Below are 20640 nucleotides of genomic sequence, written 5' to 3' on the forward strand. Positions count from 1 at the left end.
AGATAGCAACCATAACCTTGTTGCTTCTCATCCCTAATACCCGCAGGACACACATACTAAAAATATATCAAGTCACACTTGCCAGGGTGATTTGTTTTGTGGTATAAGCAGGTCAGTTAAATGGCCCATATTAGTGTATGCACGTAGATCATAGATTATACCATATAAATGTGGCCCCGGTTCATTCCGTTTAATCGGTCTTGGACTAAAACACCAAAAGTGTTTGGACTGTTTCCAGAGAAAGTCTGATTTAAATTAAAGGGATTGGTGTAATCCGTGCCAGGAAAGCTGACACAGAGTGACAGGAAGTGTATTTGTGTTGTCATGCTAAGAGTGAATTTAAAAAAAGGCATATTATGTGGGGTTTTACAGAATTAGACTATGAAAAAGTGGAGAGTGTCATTGTTAGTCGATTGTGAGACACAGTTTTGACCTGATGTTTTCCAACTGGGTCATCCGGGGATGAAAAGAAGACTGCTTATTCCCAGTTGCCAGAATCTGAATGGGTGTTAATGTGAAATGATTAGGACAAGCCAGCTAAATCCTGTGAACTTTGAACTTCATTCCTGAGGCTGACACGAAAAAAATTAGAGCTGCATTGGTGTCTTTGTGTTTCTGTGAAAATCGGGCAGAAATTAAGAAATTGAGCTGCTCACGGCAAATCAGAGGTAATCAGATTGTATTGGCCGTTTATGGCCGATTGTTCATTGTTCATTCTCAATTACTGTGAAGAAAATCATCTTGCTGTTGAATTAAGTGTCAGTTTAGCAAATTGCCTGTAGCAATCTATTGCACTGTAACATGAAATTGCAGGTGTCCTTGTGGAAAAGCGTTTGTGCTGATGTGGTGCATTTTATACATGTATTGTGAATGTTAATGAAGAATACAAGCTTTTACCTTTTACCTGAGTATGTCTGCAGCCCTGTTAGATAGAAAGTGCTAGAGGGTAAAGAATTGTTTAAGCCCGTGTGTGTGTGTGTGTGTGTATATATATATCAGTGTTGGTCAAGTTACTTGAAAATTGCGGATTACTTCACCAAAAAAGTAATCCCATTACTTTACTGATTACTTATAACTAAAGTAATTAGTTACTTAGTTACTTTTTAAAAACATGATACACAACCTGAATATGTAATAAAGCAATAGACCTCTAAGCCCAAATCTATTTTTTATGCATAATTCATATTAAATTGAACCAAATGGAAAGCCTCTTTTTAAAAATTGTATTATGAGTTTTAATCTTTTAATTTTATGCACATTGGATTAAGCAAAAAATTAAATTACATGCAACTGTCTTTGATTTGAAGAAATTCTTTAACATTTAAACCTATTTTCTGCATATTCCAGCATATAAAATAAAATAATGTTTTGTGTTTACACTCACTCTTTCAAATAGATGCAAGTAAAACACAGCAAAAAATAAATAAAATCAAAGATTCAGCAGCACTATGTCCTGTCCTCTTAAATCTATTTTCACCTGTTTAGCAGGAGTGGGGATATCGGAGGTTTGCCCAGTGCCGCAGCGGTTATGTCAGTGGGAGGATCCTGAGGTTTCTCTGTAAATTTCACATTCCTGTGGCAGCTTGCTAGGTGTTTACTCAGATTTGAAGTTGAATTTTTCGCTGTAGAAAGAAGTTTTATTCCCACGCAGAGTGTACAGCGGATGCTAATGTTTTTGTCACTTTTTACGGAATAAAACTTAAAGTAATGTCAGCGCATCCACGCTTTAAACGCTGCATGATCGTACTCTCTCCCACACTCCATATTTTCCATTGCTGATCTGCACACATCTGTTGCTGCCACGGGCGTCACATGCTTGTACGGCAATGTCATGAGACACTCTCACAAACAAAATCACGACGGTTTAGTAATGCAGTAACATATGGGAAAGAAACAGTAATCTAATTACTTTTTTGCAATAGTAATCCCTTACATTACTCATTACTTGAAAAAATTAATTGCATTTCTGCCCATATATTGCAATATATTACAATTTTTCACTGGTTTTTGCAATTAAAATCTGCAAAGGTAAACTTTGTCAATATCTGTTTTATCTAATAAGATAACGTTCTCAGTCCATTCCTTTTACTTCACTCATTTTGTTTAAGATAAAATGGGATTGTCAAGCAGGCAGACTGATCAACGCTGTCATTACAGCCTGCCATAAGTATTACAAGCACCTGACAAACTCTTTGTATTACAGTCTAGTCCAACTTCATTGGATGCAAAGAATGCAAGTGCATGTGGACTACCTTACTATTGGAGATATTTTTGAACATAAGACAGCAGTAGCCATTCCTCTGTGAGATAATGAGTTGATAGTCACATGATTCATTGGCCCGTGATGCCCACATGTTGTAAGTTACAGCAATGTAGTCCTTTCTGCTGTACTCAAGCTTCCCTCATTGTTACAATTTACTTCTCCGTAGAGCCTGGGTACAGCAGTTTTCATGAAAAAATAAAATGTTGTGAGGATATAACAAAAGCTGTGGTTTTCCCACGTCTTTGTATGGATGCAGGTCTTTCCAAATAAAAATATATATAGAGAAAACCTAATGTTTTATGTTAGCATTGGTGTATGAAATGGCATCCTAATGAAGAAAAACACTGGATGAAGTCGCTCAATGAAGATATTTGCAGCATCGTGTAGGCCAAGCAGTGGTTCCATTATTAGAATCACACTTATAGCCAAAAAACAGAGCCATGTTAGGTAATATTATAATCTGCATACAGCTATTTTTGAACAACAATAACAGCCTGTTTCATTCATTGGGAGATATGCTGCATATTTCATAGAAATTGAAGATCGATCAGTTATGTTATCATTTAGGTTTAAAAGTGTAAGTAATGCTGGGAATTGGTAGATTTTTAGGTCTTGCTTTAGTGGTGAGTGATGTTTCTGCATCCCATAAACTCATGCTAACTTTAACCTTTCCTCAACATCAACCTGCCTCGTCTGTCTGATCTGCCAGCACTCATCTGTTCCACTAGTAGCACGCAGTGCCACACAGGGGCAGGGATCCATCCTGCATCTAAATATTGGTGCTTTTATTCTGCACATACTGTGGAGGTTTACTTCCTTGCTTATATTATCACTTTTCTGTTTTAGTTAATTTTTATGCAGTGATTTATGCATTATTAACAGAATTGAGCGTTACGAATTGATTTAAATTTGTCATAGAAGAGGAGATTAAAAAAATGCATCACTTACAGCCGAGATAGTTTGTAGAAGACACTTAACCACAAAATCACAAGTGTCCCCAAAACACTGTTGCATGCATATGGATTTACAGACTAAGCATGCTTAGAGTAAAGTGTTGGACTATTCCCCAGATATGCTGAGGCTCTCATTCAAATAATCATCTGCAACAGTAGCCAACTGCCAGTTTAGTCAGGATGATTTTCATCTCTTTTTCTGGCCTAATAATTTCTAGTGCAGACAGTCAACAGTGAATTAGATGAGAGCGATTTTCAGTCTTATACTTGTTGGCTGAAAAAAAAAAAAAACCCTCCTCTCCTCCATTCCTCTCCTCTGCTTTCCTCCATATGTTTCTGTTCAGTTTAATTCAGCTGTGAGCTCAGTCTCCCATTCTGCCCATACTGAGCTCACTGTGTGGTTCCTATTGAACTAGGCTTTGAATGCTAACCATGTGCACCACGGGTAAGACGGGCAGGCAGGCAGGCTCACTCAGACACACACACACACACACACACACACACACACACACACACAAACTTCTAAGCAAAGAGGAAGTGGTTTTCTCTGGAGTTCATTGGATCTTTCTTTTTTCTCCCCTGCAAAGGCCAGGATTGGAAACACTAAACTCTGGACTGTAGAGTGTGTGTGTGTTTGACTGTTTGATTGTTTACTTGCTCTTTTTTTTTAATCGGGTATCTAAATGAAGCTTTAGCTTCATTTGTAATTAACTTCAACTTAAATGCAGAGAACAGACCAAAAGGGTGAAACAAAAGGTCATGAAAGCTCTAATAAAACAGGCGGCATGAGGAGACAAATTGAACGCAGCTATACTGTAACCTAAGTTAAGTCCGTAAGTTCACAGATGTACTTCCACAGCACACAACGTGTGTGTTTAACATTGTGGTTTAAAGAAGGGGCTCTCTGAACCTAATTTACTATTGTAAAAGCAGATGACTAATTAATCTCCTTTCTATTGTGTATTCAAAAGTGTGCCATAACTTTTTATATCTTTCAGTGCAGCTTGTGCTATAGCCTAAAAAGTGTGCATAGTGTGGTTAACATCTATATGTCTGTAACAGCTACGGCATACTTACTGTTTAGTATGGCAGGTAGACCTTATGCATGCACTAACATGGAACAGGGACTTTGCAAAGTGTAATGAATCACAGCCTCTCAATAATATCGTGGTTTAGAGTTAACTGACTCCCGTGCCGCTACATAGTTATTAGAGTTAAAATGACCAAATTCTTCCTGACAGCTACACACAGACACACACACACACACACACACACACACACACACACACACACACACAAACTCGTGAGATATGATAAAAGAGAGGAAAGCCAGTTAGACTCCCTGTGGTGTCTTACACAGAGACAGCTGGACTCTGCACTCTGCAGTGTGTTTGTGTCATGTCTTTGTGAACCTTCTGTGGATTTCAGCATGTGGATGTGTGCATCCTGACCTCTTTTGTACGTGTGCGTATGTGTTTGCGCAGACGACCTTAATTGGATCATGCTGTAAAACACTGGCTGTCTTTCTTTTCTTTTTTTTAGGAGCACAGCTTGCATCCTTCTGTGACAGGATATCAACATAATGATATCTGTTTGGCCGTGCCGCATTTCCGATGGCTGCAAATAATAAGACAATCGAATCCAAAAAGTTTCTTTTTCCAAACCACACTCTGGCTTGTTTAAACTGGAGCCTATTAGTGAAATGTAGTCTTGTTCTTATTTAATCCATGCACACTGTAGAGTAGATGTTTTTGTCAATTGATAATGAATTTTGAGCATAGCTTTAAATATCTGTATTACTACTCTTAAAAAGAGTTGGACAGGTTTATTGGAGTTATTAGTTACTGAGCCAAAAAGCTGTGCAATTAATTATTTGAATAAAAGGATGATGATTAAACGTGCATGTGTTTTAATGGGTCCAGTAGTTTCTGAGATTTATTTTAAAACGTAATAACCACGTAAATTGTAGGAAGTAAATGTAATTGTTTTCTGTTTTACCAAAATAAAAGATTTATTCATAACACATGGGAAAAGACCCAGGGAAACCAAGTTAACGATAAAAACGATTAAAAAAAAAAAAACCCGGTCCGTGGCCCGGGGGTTGGGGACCGCTGCTCTAAGGGATTTCAGAGCCATCATGTGGGTGGTGCAGTGGTTATCACTGTCACCAGGAACTTTTCTGCTTGTACCTCTAGGTCAGCTTGAGCCTTTCTGTGCATATTCTCCCTCTCCAAAGTCCAAAGAGATGCATGTCAGGTTATTTGGTGGTTCTAAATTGGTTGTAGGATGTCAGAGTGTGCATGGTGCACCTTGCTTTTTACTCTATGTCAGCTGGGATCAGCTACCACTCCCTCTCCACAACCTATGGACATTCAGACATCTCCAGCTACATCCCAACACTATGACCAATATTCCCTTGAGGATTAGGTCATTCATAGCTTTGGGTTTTCCTTATTACCATGCACTGCTGATAGTTTCCCTGACACATACAAACATGCATGTTAAATGCAGAAATTTACACGGCTGCGCTGTCTGCTAATTGGTTCCATCTGTTGTGAACTGTATCTGGCCTGACGTTCAGGATGTGAGTTCCTCTGCACTTTTTTTTGCCCCTGCACCGTTAACGTCAGGTCCACTCTTTTCATCAGAATCCTCTGTCTGCAAAACTTCATGTTAATAGTAATAAAATACAGATGTATTCCAGACAGCATTTTATTAGAATTTAGATGATGTAGCTCATCTTCAGCAGCCTAGATCCCACCCCGCCTCCTCCCTATCCCCCACACCATCATATCATTCTTATTTCTCACATCATTATCATCTTGTCCTCTGTCACTTAGCCGGCCTTTTCCTGGAGAGCACTGATGCATAGGAAGTCAGGGTTTCCACTCTTATCACCCATCCAATCGCCATCAACCTCTTCCCCCTGCGCATCAGCCAATTGCTTGCTGGAAATAGCCATCTCGGGGGAGGGGCTGAACAGGAAGGGGGGGGGGGGGGTATACGTGTGCTTGCTGGTTGCCGCTTGATTCCAGGGATATAAAGGATGCTTGGCTGCTCCGAGGACAGAGGAATATCATTACAGCGCCTGCTCCATCCTTTTCAAAAGGACCCTAATTTCACGTTTTGATGCTTGAGCTGCTGCAGGAGCAGCACTGATTTATGACAAAACATCTGATTTCCTGTTCTAAAATTTCTGTTCATTCATTCAAGTGAGCAGTGGGAGCATGATGTTGGATTTGTTGATAGTAGTTGCATCTGTGCAGTGAACTGGATCATTTTCATGCTGGAATACTGTAGTCAAAGGTTTGTTGCACTGCAGAAATGTGGCAGTTGGACTATTATAGTGATACCACAGTTCAGTTCAGGCATTTAGGCACATGAACTAATAATGACAGTTTCTTATGAATTTGACTGGTTTATACCCTGTAGGTTTATGTTAATATGGAGTCAACACAACATGAGAGTTGACACTCACTAGAGCAGTGTTTATAATGGAGAGAAACCCAGGTGGTAACAGCTTTAGTTGTTGAAACGAGGCTATACAATCTACTATCCTCTGGCTGGAATCCCTCCTGTGCTGGCATGCTGCTTGCTTTGTTGGTCAGTTGACTGACCTTCTGGATCATGTCTGTAAATGCTTGTAAGTATGATATGATTTAACAAAGCTAGACTGACTTATTTCAAACCCAGCAAATAGAAGTATAGGCTTTGAAATGTTCATCTATTGTTATGTTTGTTTTTTTGACGATCAATCCAAAACATATGCCTAATGCCTATTGGAAATTGCATTATTTCCATTGGCAGCGTTTGGATTCTATTAAACTCTGCTGAGCTATGCTTAGAGCTACTTCTCAGCAGTGTCACAACCACCTATTTTTGGTCTGCTGGGTAACTAATGAATGCATGTGAGTCACGAGGCCTCGCCTATCCTCTTGCAAAGGGTTGTGTTTACATAGAAAGGGGTGTGACCACCAGCGAGACCATATATAAAATCTATAAAGGTGTAGCGTATCACTTTGCCAGCAGTTCTCAACATAAAAGACACGTAATAGAGCATTCTTGAGCTGACTTCAAAGTGAAGATACGAACTTTGAGCGAGCAGCTGGAGTCCACGGTGGTGATAAAGAGAATTTTTTTTTAGGTTTTTAGTTAAAGAGTGGCAACAGAGGATACCGGTGAATGTTTACCAGGGGTGCAAGTACAAAAGAGTGCTCAAGGTGGTCAAGTTATCAGCAAATGATTTATGCTCAAAGTTTGCCAACAGTGGCTAATATTAGCCACCAAAAGCTTCTGCTTGCACCTGAACAAGTAAGCCTGTAGCTGCTCGGCATATCAAATAACCTGTTCATATTACTCATTGATCAAAACATGAGCAGACAGCGAGCTGTGACCTTCTTGGCAGTGTGGAAGAAAAAAGGGTTTAGTGACCTGTAAGCTTTTAATATGTAAGCTGCTTGTCAATACGGTTTTATACGGCTGGATTATGGGAATATTAGGGTCATTAATGTTGGGAATGTCTGCTTTATTGGTTTCCTGTTACTCGTTTAAATTTTGGGAGGAAGCGTTTTTAAGTCGCGCTGTGCTAACTGAAGACAGAAACGCCTGATTTTCAAAGCAGAAAGCCACATAATCAAATCATTTTTTCCATTTTCTCCCCCCTCTCGACATGGCTGCTGATGCACGTATTCTGTGACAGAGTAATAAGTTGTCAGTGCTGTCGACGTAATTTGCCGAACCCAAGACTGATGATATTCCTTTCTTCAAACGTTAAATGAAAATGTGTTTTTTGAATGACGTCCAGAAATCAAACACCGTAGCTGAATACTAAAGCTCAAGACGAAAGCGCTCAGCCACTCGCAGGTTTTCCCTGAGGATGCTGTGTTCCACGTTAGCGGTGTTATGTGCTGTATATGTTTAAAACATTTAAAATATAAACTTTAAGGGGGAATATTTTATACATCATGGCATCTTGGTACAAGAGCCTTTCAGTTTAGAGAAGGAAACGAGAGCAAGATGCCAGAGTGTAGGCCCAGGATGTTAAAGAAATCATGCAAATATAATAATTAACTTGGCCACTGTAATTAGTGGCTTTAGGCGGATTAAGACTAATCAGTTAACAATTCCAATTCATGGCTTTCATGTTGAAAGCTTCGAAAAGATGTTGGAGCTTAAAAAGTGATATATCTCTTTGTTTTTCTGCTGGTAAGGAGTTTCCTCCCAGAAACCTACTGCTAATTGAATAAATGCTATCTTCTCAGTTTTAAAATATGTTTATTCCTACCAATGAATAACTGATAAATGCATCTAGTGACCCCTACTGTGTGAGTGTAAAGAGTGCAGGGACTTGCGTTTGTCCCTCCCCCTCTCGTTCTCCCTTTTTCTCTCACAGTAATACTGTCATTTTATGTGTTATTTGCGTGTAATGCTGCATATCTGCTCCGTGTTTAGTTCATAGGTGCGGTTTGTGTTTGTGTTTACTATAGAGAAGTCGCGCTGCTAAAAACAGAAAGCACGTATAACATGATTGTGTGTTGCATCCTATCTATATGTAGTCAGGGTGGAGTCTGGATGCAGATGTGGTTCTGAGTTGAGCATGAATTTGAGGCCCCAAAGTCATAAAAGACCCAAAATGAGATGGCTAGAAGAGAGCAAATTATGAGGAGGCACAAACAAATCCTGAAGTCTTCTTCTGTCTTTTCTCTTATCGTCCCTTACTCTTCGCACCTCTACCCCTTACTTTCTCACCCCCCCTTTCCTCTCAGAGGATGGTTACAAACTGAGACAGGCAGGAGCCTGAACAAACCCTGGAAACGTCTAGATGAGATTAGATTTGGGACTGCTCAACTGTCTAAATTGATGTGAAATTTTTCCCTCTGTAGAAACACTGTTGTAAATCAATTGGCAAGTTGCAAATATACTCCCACCAGTAAGTGCTGCTTATTCGTTGCATGCGGGTATTTTGGCACTGCAAAATGTTGCTTTGTGCTCATGCAAAGGAGTGTTTTTCTGTTGTTTTTTACATCATTTATCTGAAGCAGAGAGCAAACATGTCACTTTTCTCCTCCTGGTGACTATTGACCACTCTGTTGGGGGGAATCTGTGCATCACTTGGGTATCCATGCGTGTACAGTAAGTCAGATGTTCCATAAGATAGCGGCCTGTTTTTCTAAGCCAGTTGTTTTTCAGGGCTGTGATAACACTGGATAACCATGGGACCCGGTCGGGGCCTCCTGCTGTAGCCCCGTAGTTCCGTGTTTGCTGTGTGTGTACTCAACAGGACACTGGTCTTTGTTGAGGACAAGTCTAGTGAAAATCTATTCACTGGGGAAAAGGGTTAGAGGCGATGGGGAGAGGGAGGGTATGATTGGAAATGACTGGAAGAGACTGTTTTGGATTGGGGAAAAAAAAGGCAAGGAAGGGCGGCGGTGTGATAGGAGAGGGGTAACAGAGAGGGGATGTGCTTAGGAAGTTGGCTGCAGAGGAGCGAAGGATGACAGGAGAAGAGAAAGTGATGCATCTGTGCAACAGGAGCTCCTAAACAATCCACGCAAACTCCCCCTGGATTACACTGACACACGCGCACAAATATACATTAGTAACAGTAACGTGCACACACGTGTCTTTCTGTGTCTTCCTCTGGGAGCAGGCTCTGACTGCCGAGCTTGTAAACAGGAACTATCCTGCTTTTAGCAAACTGGCAGCCCTGCAGGTGCTTACACACGTCATCAAAAAAAAAAAAAGCTGGATTCGCCTGTGATAGTTTTTATCTGTTTTGCTGGATTTGTTGAGACACAAATTGCAGGACCTGATTCTCTGTTTATCATTCAGCGCTCTGTTAGAGGTTTTCATTACAGATACTGTTTACAGAAAGAAATTACCAGTTGGCGAGCTCTCTCAGCAGCACTTCATTTCAGATTTTGTCTGTTGTTTTTTTACCTTCCAAAAGCATCTACCAAGGGAAAGACTGGACAGTAAGCCACTACTGGATTCTTTTAAGCATTCCTTTATTTATTTTTTAGCTTGTTTACTAACAAATGTTTTGCAGAGAGTCACGTTCGCAGCTTTATCTCAGCGAAGTGTGCCAGACGTCTCCGGTGCAGAGTCGAGCGTCATCAGGGCGCTCGCGCTAATGACTAGCTTTTAAAGCTCGTCACGTGTTAATTGTTAGTTTTGTCCCTGAGGTTTGTAGGAGTAATTAATCCTATTATCAGAGCTCAGCTGTCGCTCTGTTAGTGCTGCCGTCAGCCCAGGTCGTGAGTCGGCTGATCTGATAGTTCTGCTGTGAAATGGGATGTTTCTTTCTGTGCCGTTCCATACAAGAATGCACTTATTGCTTACTGTGTGTTTGCATTATGCGTGTCCAGTATTTTGTATTGAGATAAATCACCATCAGTTTGCAAATTCTGAGCACATTTTAATGAACACACTTTTACTTTCCACAAAACCCCACTTTTCAGCGTGTTTTTGAAAACCTGGGATGTAAACACACCCGTCTCTAAAGCAAGGGTCAGTTTCTGTTGTTTAAATGTGATACTCGATGTAAATAAAATAGATGTGACAGTCAGCACAAAAAAGATTTTTCATAGTTCATGTTTGAAAACGATTTTTTTACATTTTCAATTTAAAATAATTGAATACAATTCAGTTGGCTACATACTGACATCAGAGGATAGAAACAAAGTACTGATCCCATCATGCTAGTATCAATCAAATACAATACCAACATGGATCACGTGGTTTTATCAGATATATATGTAGATGGCGACCATGTGACAGCCCACTTTTGCTCTCCTACACACCCACATTTTTGCACTTGCACTATTAAAGTATGTTGAAGCATCAGATTTGGAAGAGCTCACAAAAACAAGTGCCTTCCCTATCTCTCTCTCTCTCTCTCTCTCTCTCTCTCTCTCTCTTCCGCTCCTCACCTCTCTCTCCCACCGTCTGACATCATCGTTTCAAGTCCCATCTGCTTCAGGCCACAACTGTCTTGATGAATGAGGGACAGCTGACACGGTGTTGTCTCGAGCACTTTCTTTCTATCCTTCTCCTCCTCCTCTTTCTCTTTTCTGCCTCCCTTTCCTCTGAGGCAGTTAGTGACACATCAGACCACAGCGGCGCTCGCTCTCTCCTCTCGTCCCTCTCGCTCTCTCCCTCCTGCGCCCTGCTTGTCGAGTGTTATTTGGTCTGCTGTGTTTTATTGGCCTGTTTTTGTTGTGCAGCGGGACAATCGGGTGGTTTGGTTAGAGGAAGCTGATGAATGGCGCATCCAGAGCAGTACAAAGCGTCCTCCTCCCCGCTTCATTGATGTGTTGATGCGGCTCAGCTGGCTGCCCAGTGAGTTCGTACTGTGTACTGTTGTGGGTTTGCAAGCAGACAGATGCACATGGGCGCTCAGCACTGAAAAGGACATTCAATCTTCTTTATAGTCCCTCAGCCAGTGACTGCTTCTCTTGTGGTCTTTCTGTTCTCCTTTGCCCTCCCTCTCCCTCTCTCTGCTACAGTAGCTGTGTAGCATGTAACATGGAGTCTGTTTGGAGGTCACAGAGACGCAGTCTAAAGGCTACAGGAAGCCACAGTGAATAGTTCTTTTGGTGAATACATTTCTATGAATGAAATTCTACTCTAAGTGACAACTTATTAACGTATATCACAATTAGCTTTGGATGCCCAGCCTTGGTATAATATCCTGATATGGCAGATATGACTGATATATCAAGTATGTATCTTTTACAGCCCGACCGATAAACATCCACTGTATCGGCTGATATTTTCTTGTCTTTCAAACACACGTATTTCCCTAACGTTTGTAAAGTGTACGTATTTATGAGTCCTTTTTAAGATTAAGACCGTTTAAAAATATTCTTGTTTTAATATCACAACAATTCATGGATTTCTCATTTATCATCTGCTTGTGGTGTTTGTGATCTCTTTTCAAGATGTGTTGCCAACAAAGATGTAGCAGAACGCCCTTTGTTCAACAATCTAGGCAACATCAACTGGTTGAAGGATGTTTCTCCCGTCTGTTCTTTACTTTTTACATTTTCATTTATCTGAGATTATAAATGTCGATACTGATAAACTGGGAAATAGCTAATACTGGTTGATATATTGGTTGAGCTTGAGTCGCTTTTAATTATCATTATTATTATTATTTATTATTATTTTTAAACATAACCAAAGTTGACCCAAAGTGCTTTCCCGTTGTAGCGATCCACGTGGGCCAAGAATATACACAATATGTCGTCCAAACACAGAATATGTTGCACACAGGACTACGAGTCAAATTTAAAATATGAAAGCTGCATTAAAGTTAATACAACAAATGAATGAAATAAAAGGTACAAATATGTATCACTTCCTCTTAACAACCATTAATTTTTCCAGTAGGACCAAATAAGGATATTTTGATTAAAGCACAAAGCAGTTCTGGACGGATTTACCTCCCTGTTTGACACACTGTTTTTCACAGTCGTTGCTTATCAAACGAGTGAGTGAACAAGAATGAACCAAGTTGTGAAGAAAAGGAAACTGACAGGAGAAAAACAAAAGGCCAAAGAGAGCTAATTAACTAAAGTGATACAGTGTAAAAATTACATTCAAAATGTTAATACAGACACAAAATGTGTGTGCAGCAATTAAATTCATAACTGCTGCTTTTTTCTATTCCCCCCTCTGCTTGAAATGCATGAAATGTGATCCATAAGAAATACAAAAACTGCAGTTAGAAACAATCCGAAAAAAAAGAAAAAAAGAAGAAAAAAAATAAACAATCCGAATGAGAGACTTTATCTAATAACTGTCTTCAAATAATTTACTTTTTGTATTCAGTTATCTGTTAAAGTATAACAACACAATTAATATTGACCTAATATACTGACATATACACATTGTGGCAAATTTCAGTACCTCAAAAACCTGGGTTAATTGTAATTAGCATATTTATAGAAAGGCGACACAGTCCATGTCTAGAAGGTAATGCTATTGGCTGTTAGGTTGTTGTATATCTACAGCTTGAAAGGCCTGACCTATTACACACACTCATCTGTCAGCATGTCACTGACTCCCTCACTGAGAGGTGACAATCCCTCTCAGTTATTTATTCCAACAGGATCAGTCACATATATGTGACCTGGCCTTCTTGCTTTCACATGCAGCAGGGACAGACCTCCCTTTCAGCTCACAGAGACAAAACGCTGCCAGCTTTCACGCTCTAAGATAATACTTGAAGATCTAAACCAAAACAAAGCACAGTTAACCCTCAGGTTCTGTGCGCTTAGGTAAATAACTATTTAATTCAAAACCCCAGAGAACACATTCAGCACCTCGGAGGGTATAAATTCCTCACAAGGTAGAGAAAACTGAGAGGATCGCTGCTTTTCGAAGCTCCTATGAGACCCCGGGTCGTTATCTGTGACTCTGGATATGGCTAGTCTGACCGTGTTGTTCCGGTTGCACTACATGGGCTTTCTCAGGGACAGGAAAGGTCGGCTGACAGGGGAAACGCATCAGGCAGCTAACAGAGTCGGTAGGTGCACCCAGAAAGTGCTGCTGAGAGAATACTAAAGATGTGAATGTTAGTATTCACATTTCTTGTCTTTTTTATGGCTTTTGTGTCAAAAATGTCTGCACATGCTAACTTTCAGTGTCATGCTTCATGTCTAGATAAAGTCTTTGCTGCGGCTTGAATGCTGATGCATGCTAAGCACACTTTTGGTTGCTGGATCACGTGTTTTTGAGCCTCTTATTTTTCAGTCTTATCTAAACTTTCTTCACAATTTGTCAAAAAATAAAAAATGCAACAGTTTGCATGGGTATTACTACAATTTCTCCCGATAGGATAGAAAAACAGCAAGCTAATTACTTTATGCACCAGTGTTGTTTCAGTTATTTTGAGGCTTACTAAAATGATGAAAAGGCTAAAATATAAAAGCTTTTCACACAAATAAACAAACCGATTATTATGTGTGAGCATGCTTCAATAAATAGGTTTGCTACTAGCTGTATCATTTTTAAAGACTAACTGTATCAGGTGAAGAAGATCCAAGTCCCAGCAGACACACTGTATATAAATACACTTGAAAAGATGACAAGAAGGACATTATTTACATTAAGGGCCCTGAGGTGGCCCACTGCTAAAGCTTATAGCAACAGATTCTGAGTATTAGTCAGAGAGCAGATTACAACCAATCATTATTAAAGCCTATTTCACTCACAAATCCACCAGCTACAACTGTTTGGCTGGCTTAACTTTTTTTTCCCTGTGAGTAGCTGGCCAGGCACACAGGGTGGGGAGAAACTATTAAATGCAAAGCAGCACTTGTTACTAAATCTTGTTTTGGGGAGGGGTTAGTGACATGTGGGGGGACATAGTGAAGAAAAGCCAGTTGGTGAAGGCAAAAAAGAGCTGGCAGCGTCTTTGGCTTTCCGCAGCTCAGAGGGTGGCGGGGCGTTGACCAATATATGGCACGGCTGTTGTTCACTTGCCTCCTCACCATGCCACAGTGGTATAATCAGAAAGCTAGAAGTGGTAGGGGCGATAGCCGCTGTAAATTTTGATAGGATGTAGTGTAGGACTATATAGATTGGAATGGTTTGCTGCTGGATTTAGTTTACCCATGGCAGTGCTGGATAACCACAGCTGGCAGTACGCCCAGGCTGGAAAAACCCTGATCAGGCTATCAGGTAGAGTATTGTTTATTATAAATGTATTTTGTTATGCTTACCCAAAATCCTGTGATGAGACAGGGTGTGTGGTTAAAAATTAATAATGTCCACGAAGAGATATTTACCAAAATTCATTCCGATCTCTAGAGATGTATTTATTTTCCCTCCTTATTTAATGTTGGCGATCAGGAGCCTCATTAGGCCTCACAATGCTTTGTCAATTGTGATGTTTGTGTCCCATGATTAATGCAGAATGGCTTTAATGCAATACAGCTGTATCAAAGCAGTTCCCAAGAGAAATAAATAACAGGAATGCATAGCAAACCAGTTCAAAAAATGCACACTAAATGATACTGATGTGATGATTATAATTTTGATTTTTTGAGGGGGGGGGGGGTTGATGTTAATGGCAGGCGGAGGGACAAGAGAGTCTGTCTGTGTGTACAATGTCGGGTGCTTGAAAAGGTTATCATTTTCCTGTTAAGTAGGTAGTAAGAGTAATAGAAACTAAGAACTGTAAGTTATATTACCATATAAATAGGAAGAAAAAGGAAAGTACTATCTTAAATTTGTTTATTGGGTGTTAAGGGTGCATTATGAAAATCAAGACCATACCTAAATAGTCAGTCTGCACAGCCACAGTGGGTCAGTGCCATGTGTTGAAACAGATTGACCAGTACAGCTGGTCTTGATGGAACCAAAAACAGACCTCAAAGATTCACATATTGTGCATAACATTGGGATGCTTTTAGCTCCTTAATATATTCCTCTAATGCCACTAGAAGAAATGACAGCTACCCATCTTTTTGTAGTAAAAGCCATCTTTTTTTTCTTCCTCCATACTAGTTTAATCACAAGACTGAGTACCTGCAGGGGTAATGAATGCAGGTGTCTGAGTAGATGACTTCTGAGGCGATTAGGAGAAGTGGTGCGATTTGTCACGATGGGTACACAGCAGAGTGAGATCAAAACAGAGCCAGCTGAGGGAGGATATATAAAGCCGCAGGCATAGTTTCATTTAAAATACACACACTAAAGCAACGCTTGGATCAATCTTTGCACCTGAGACTGAGTGAACTTTTGTTTTGTATAGTAAAGCGCACTGACCTAGTCTTTTGGCCCGATGATCAACAGTATTGTAAAAGCTTGAGTATGTGTGCACTGTAATGTTCTGATGAATGTTATTGAGGGAAATTAAAGCAGTGACATGCCCATCAAACTTTGTTGCAGATTTTCAAAACTTTAAAACCCCCTTCATGCTGCAGCACTTTGGGTGTCTCATTTTTATATTCAGTTATGGCTCTCCTGCCCTATAAAAGCTGGATAGATGCAAAATGACGAGCGCTTCCAATCGAAAGGCCGTCCTCTGTTGTTGACATCGCCCGAAACAAAAACCTGATGCTGTCGTCCTGCATCATTTATTTCAGCAGAGGTTAACTTTGCCCACACCCCAACATTTAAGACTAAACTAAGTAATGCCAAACAGAAACAAACCGAAACAGTGGGTTACTAGTAGTGAGGCTGAGGTGAATGCCAAGTATGTCAGAAGCAAATACAGTCAAACTGCAGAGGGAGGTGAGAATGGAGACAGAGTGAAAGGACGTCACACAAGAGATGAAAAGTGCAAAGAACAAAGCGAGGAGGAGACTTAAACACTGAGGTTGTTATTCAGACTCAGTGAGCTGAGAACAGAGCAGTGAAACAGCTGTAACATCTTAATAAGAACACATAAAGGACTTATAATCTCTCAAGGTGTATTCTAACCGGATCGCAAATGAAACAGCTGCACATACAAACAGACAGCCGCGCATGTTGTCTCATGACCGCAGGCTCACTCCCAAGTTCTGCAGACCTCGTATATATATCACTGCAAAGTGCTACACTTGCAAGATAATTCCAGGAGTGTGTATGCAAGTGTTTTGCGTAGCGATGCACTATTATGAGGGCACAGATGTGACCACAGTAGTTCATTATCCCGCATTGAAACTTTGATTGTACCCTTCGTCGGCCTCCCTCACAAACAGCTCAGTGAATTAGCCTTCACATGCACAATCACTTGCTTGCATAAGACTGCTGACCATTGTTTATCTTTGCACTGCCCCTCAACTGCTAACACACTCTGCTAAATAAGAGTTATATTTAGGGGTCGAGTTGTATTTGTTGTATTGTTTGACTTGGACATGATTTTACAGAGCTGTTAGTCCCGCGGTTTGTTCTGTACAATGACTTGTTCATTCAGCGGGGCTTTAAATTTATGGCATATATTTAGTTTCAGTCTGTCATCTCTTAGGTTTTCCTGTGATAATCCCTATAATAACTTATTTACGCAAGTGACATTGTGTTGAAGGGTTGCATTTAAGTTTTCACTCAGCTTGTTTTAAACATTATGCTGTTTGTAGTAATGTGCCGAGCAGCATTTAAAAAAGTTATGAGGAAAAAAAAGAAGAATCCATGATAGCAGTGTTTTATCTGAAGCAGCGGTACTGCAGATTTGAGATTTAAGCACAGTGTGAGAGCCGCAGCGTGGTATTAGTTTTTTGTTCTACCTTTCCAATTTGTTATGATTTATTCATGGCCTCTTTCTGTTGGGTTTAGGGGTTATATCCCGGTCGAGGGGTTGCGGTTGGAGCAAAGTGTTATTTTTGCTGTAAGCCACACTGTAACAACAATATGAGAAACCCGATGAAAGTTGAGCTCGCCACAGTCCCCGGGCCCCCTGCCAGCTCCCGATGAAGGTCGCAGAATTAGAGTGGAGTGGGGCAGGGGCTGCTAGAAGTGATTGTATGTGAGGAAGACGTGTGAATGAAAGCGCCAAAAATAAATAAATGCAGGTGATTTACAGCTGAAGAACCTAGAAAGAGAATCAGAGAGAGAGGAGCAGAACAAGAGAGCGCGATGAGAGAGTTTGCTGTTGTTTATCTTATCACCCTGTTGCACGGGAGCAACACTCACTTCCTAGTCCTGGTTGTCACACCAGGGACATGATGACTGCCCTGCTTGTCATAGAGACCAGGCCAAACATTCTTACATGAAGGGAAAGGTAGCTTGATATCCACCACACATTAGGGGGATGAGCAGAAATAGAACGCAACACGACAACGTCATGTGACAGACACATGACAAATCTAGGTGATGTGTGAATGGATGTGCTAACTGAGCTTAAAGCTGCTTTTCTTGTAAAAGACTGCAAAAATAGCTGCAATAGTTCAGTATTGAATTGTATAAGCTGCGTGTCGTAGATTTTTTTAGTGCGGTCAGCGTTAATCTTGTTAAAATGACGTTAACGCCATAACCGCATTAATGCAGCAAATCTGTGTTAGCGAGTTACCGCGGATCGCCCTGTGCGTGGGGCTGGACAGCGTCAACTCGTTAACGAGCTAACCGTACTAACATGACTTTGGTAAGCTACGAAGCCGCACCGCTTGATGGATTGTCGGAGCATTACGGCTACTATAGTCAGGAGCCTCGCGGAGTAAAACGTACTGTGCTTCAACTTAATATTACCGTATTGTGTGTGTATAAGGACCACAAATGGCACCTGTTAAGATCTGTACGTTAACGAGCTAACCGTGCTAATGCGTTGAAACCATGCAGCCCCACACAGGGGCGATCCGCGCTAACTGGCTAACGGAGATTTGCCACGTTAATGTGGTTATGACGTTAACGTCATTTTAACAAGATTAACGCTGACAACACTAATTGTTTTGTTGTTGTTGTTGTTACTGTGGAGTTACTGTGCTTTTTTTATTTTCTGCCTTACTTTTGCGCTAGTGGTGCAATGGTGGATGCTTATGTTAAACATTATACATTATCTTTACTCTTAGATCTGTATGATGCCATAGATATATCTTCATTTCAGACTTACAGCTCTGTCTGTGAGCACAGCAGAACTACCCACTGGCATTTCAGACTTCTTGTTGTGAGAGGCAGCCAGTTAGAAGAAAGCTTGTTTAAAGTGACAGGACCTGGAGCAGTGTTTGTCAGACAGCAGATGAAGTGATGGTTTGTGTTAGCATCCAGGGTAGGCTAAGAGTTATTTTGATCATGCAAAGCTACTCTAGCTGATTCAAAAATAGAAATATGGAGCTTATTGAGCTTAAAACAAATGGCACACCTAGTGTCTCAATTACGCAATTAGTGCAACATTTATGGATACAGCTTGCTAACCAGGGTTGCTAGTGTTAACTAATAGTGTAATAGCCCGCCCTCTCTCCCAAACTTTCTTAAAGAGCTAATATAATGGCATACAAAAATTCTAAGGTTAAGTTTTCCAAGACTAGTGGGTGACATCACAGTGACTATTTCCATCCTTTATGTACAGTTTATGGAGCGTCTGTGGCCTGTGCCCTGCTTTTTGCCAAAGTTCTCTTTACTTTTATCCAAAAAGCTTATAAAGTGGCACATCCGTCCCTCTGAGGGAGCACTATTCTGAGAGGCTCACAAAGGATGTCAGTCACACTGCTGCACCGTGAAGCACCAGCCAGAACAGCACCAGCACACATCCATACACATATAGAACCTTTAAAGCTGCAAGTGTGCCTGTCTGTATATGTAGCAATGACAGGGTTAGATATATGTCAGGCAGTTTCCAAAGCTTCTGGACTGTCCAACAAGCTGTTCTGACTGGGTATATTGGTCCCATAAATGAATCCGCTCCCACACTTCCTCAGTGTCTGCGCTGTTCCCTAAAAGCTGCACATATACTGAGCCAAACCATGCTGAGCAGTGCAACAAATGACTCCCAGTTCTCTCTTTTAGCACAAACACATAGTGAGGGTCACATACTGGGCTCTGACCCAGAACTGAAGTATGGAAGAAGCATATGAACTGGACTGCAGTTCATATGCTTCTTGTATTGTAAATCTTCATACGTGGTCACCACTTAATTTTAAAGAGTCTTGCATTCTTACAGCTGTGATTTGTTAGATTTGTCCTGTAAAATATTGTTGTATGGTAAAGTGCTGGGTGCACATTTTTAGTATGAAATTCATTTCATAGCGAGTGCTCCTCTAAATCTCTGAATCTCACCACAGTGATCCTCGCTGGCAGCTGGAATGCGCGTTATCAAATTTTTGCTGGGATGGTCACGATATCGGCCAGTGGAATTGTACTGTAGTATTTCTGCAGCGTTATGCTGCATGCCTGATCTGTTCCACTGCACTACATTTAGCCTGGCTTGTAATTGGTCTGAGTTTGAGGTTACGAGGTTATGAGCCAGAGGATTGGCATCGTGTGGCATGGCAGGCTGCACAGATGCACCGTGTTCAGTCTAGCCTGTGGTCTGACGGATTGGAATCAAAGGGATTGGCCCTGTGCACCGAGGCTGTGATTTCCAACTTTCAGTGGAAAGACGACGCACATATGCTCATTTTGGATTATGAGATGTTGTTGCAGTGCTTGTAGGTGAAGCAATTGCTTGCAATTATCCCTGCATGTGTTGCAATTTTGGTTGGGGGTTCATAGAATTTCTACATTACTGTCTAAACTTACTGCATTCATTCCCCCATTACATCTCAATAAAGCCTTCTAAAAACTAGCCTGTAACCCAGATTGGAAACGATGTAGGATGTTCTCAGTCTGTGCTGTGAAGAATTAGTACAACACTGAAGACAATCTGTTCTCCAGTAGTGTATTCAGATTAGTATGTGAGTCTTTCCAGCCCGGAGTTAGGAGGGCAAAGGGAAAAGGATTGGCATGCTTCTGCTACATGACTATGCGAATTGATGGATTTAGGGCACGATCCTTTTGGAGTTA

General features: G+C 40.8%; 1 protein-coding gene across 4 annotated transcripts in view; it reads left to right on the plus strand.

Moving 5' to 3' along the window:
• triob (trio Rho guanine nucleotide exchange factor b) overlaps positions 1–20640 on the plus strand; it is a 105806-nt gene that overhangs the window by 13379 nt on the left and 71787 nt on the right. Inside the window, exon 1 of one of the 4 annotated variants that reach the window (XM_025911421.1) lies at positions 14733–14904. The exons of the other annotated variants lie outside the window; for them this stretch is intronic. Within the exon in view, the coding sequence (XP_025767206.1) occupies positions 14838–14904 (67 nt within the window). The 5' untranslated portion in view covers positions 14733–14837. Of the gene's footprint in view, positions 1–14732; positions 14905–20640 lie in introns of those variants that run through there. 4 annotated transcript variants of the gene reach the window in all.

This window comes from Oreochromis niloticus, linkage group LG11 (assembly GCF_001858045.2).
Source record: "Oreochromis niloticus isolate F11D_XX linkage group LG11, O_niloticus_UMD_NMBU, whole genome shotgun sequence".
Taxonomy (NCBI): domain Eukaryota; kingdom Metazoa; phylum Chordata; class Actinopteri; order Cichliformes; family Cichlidae; genus Oreochromis; species Oreochromis niloticus.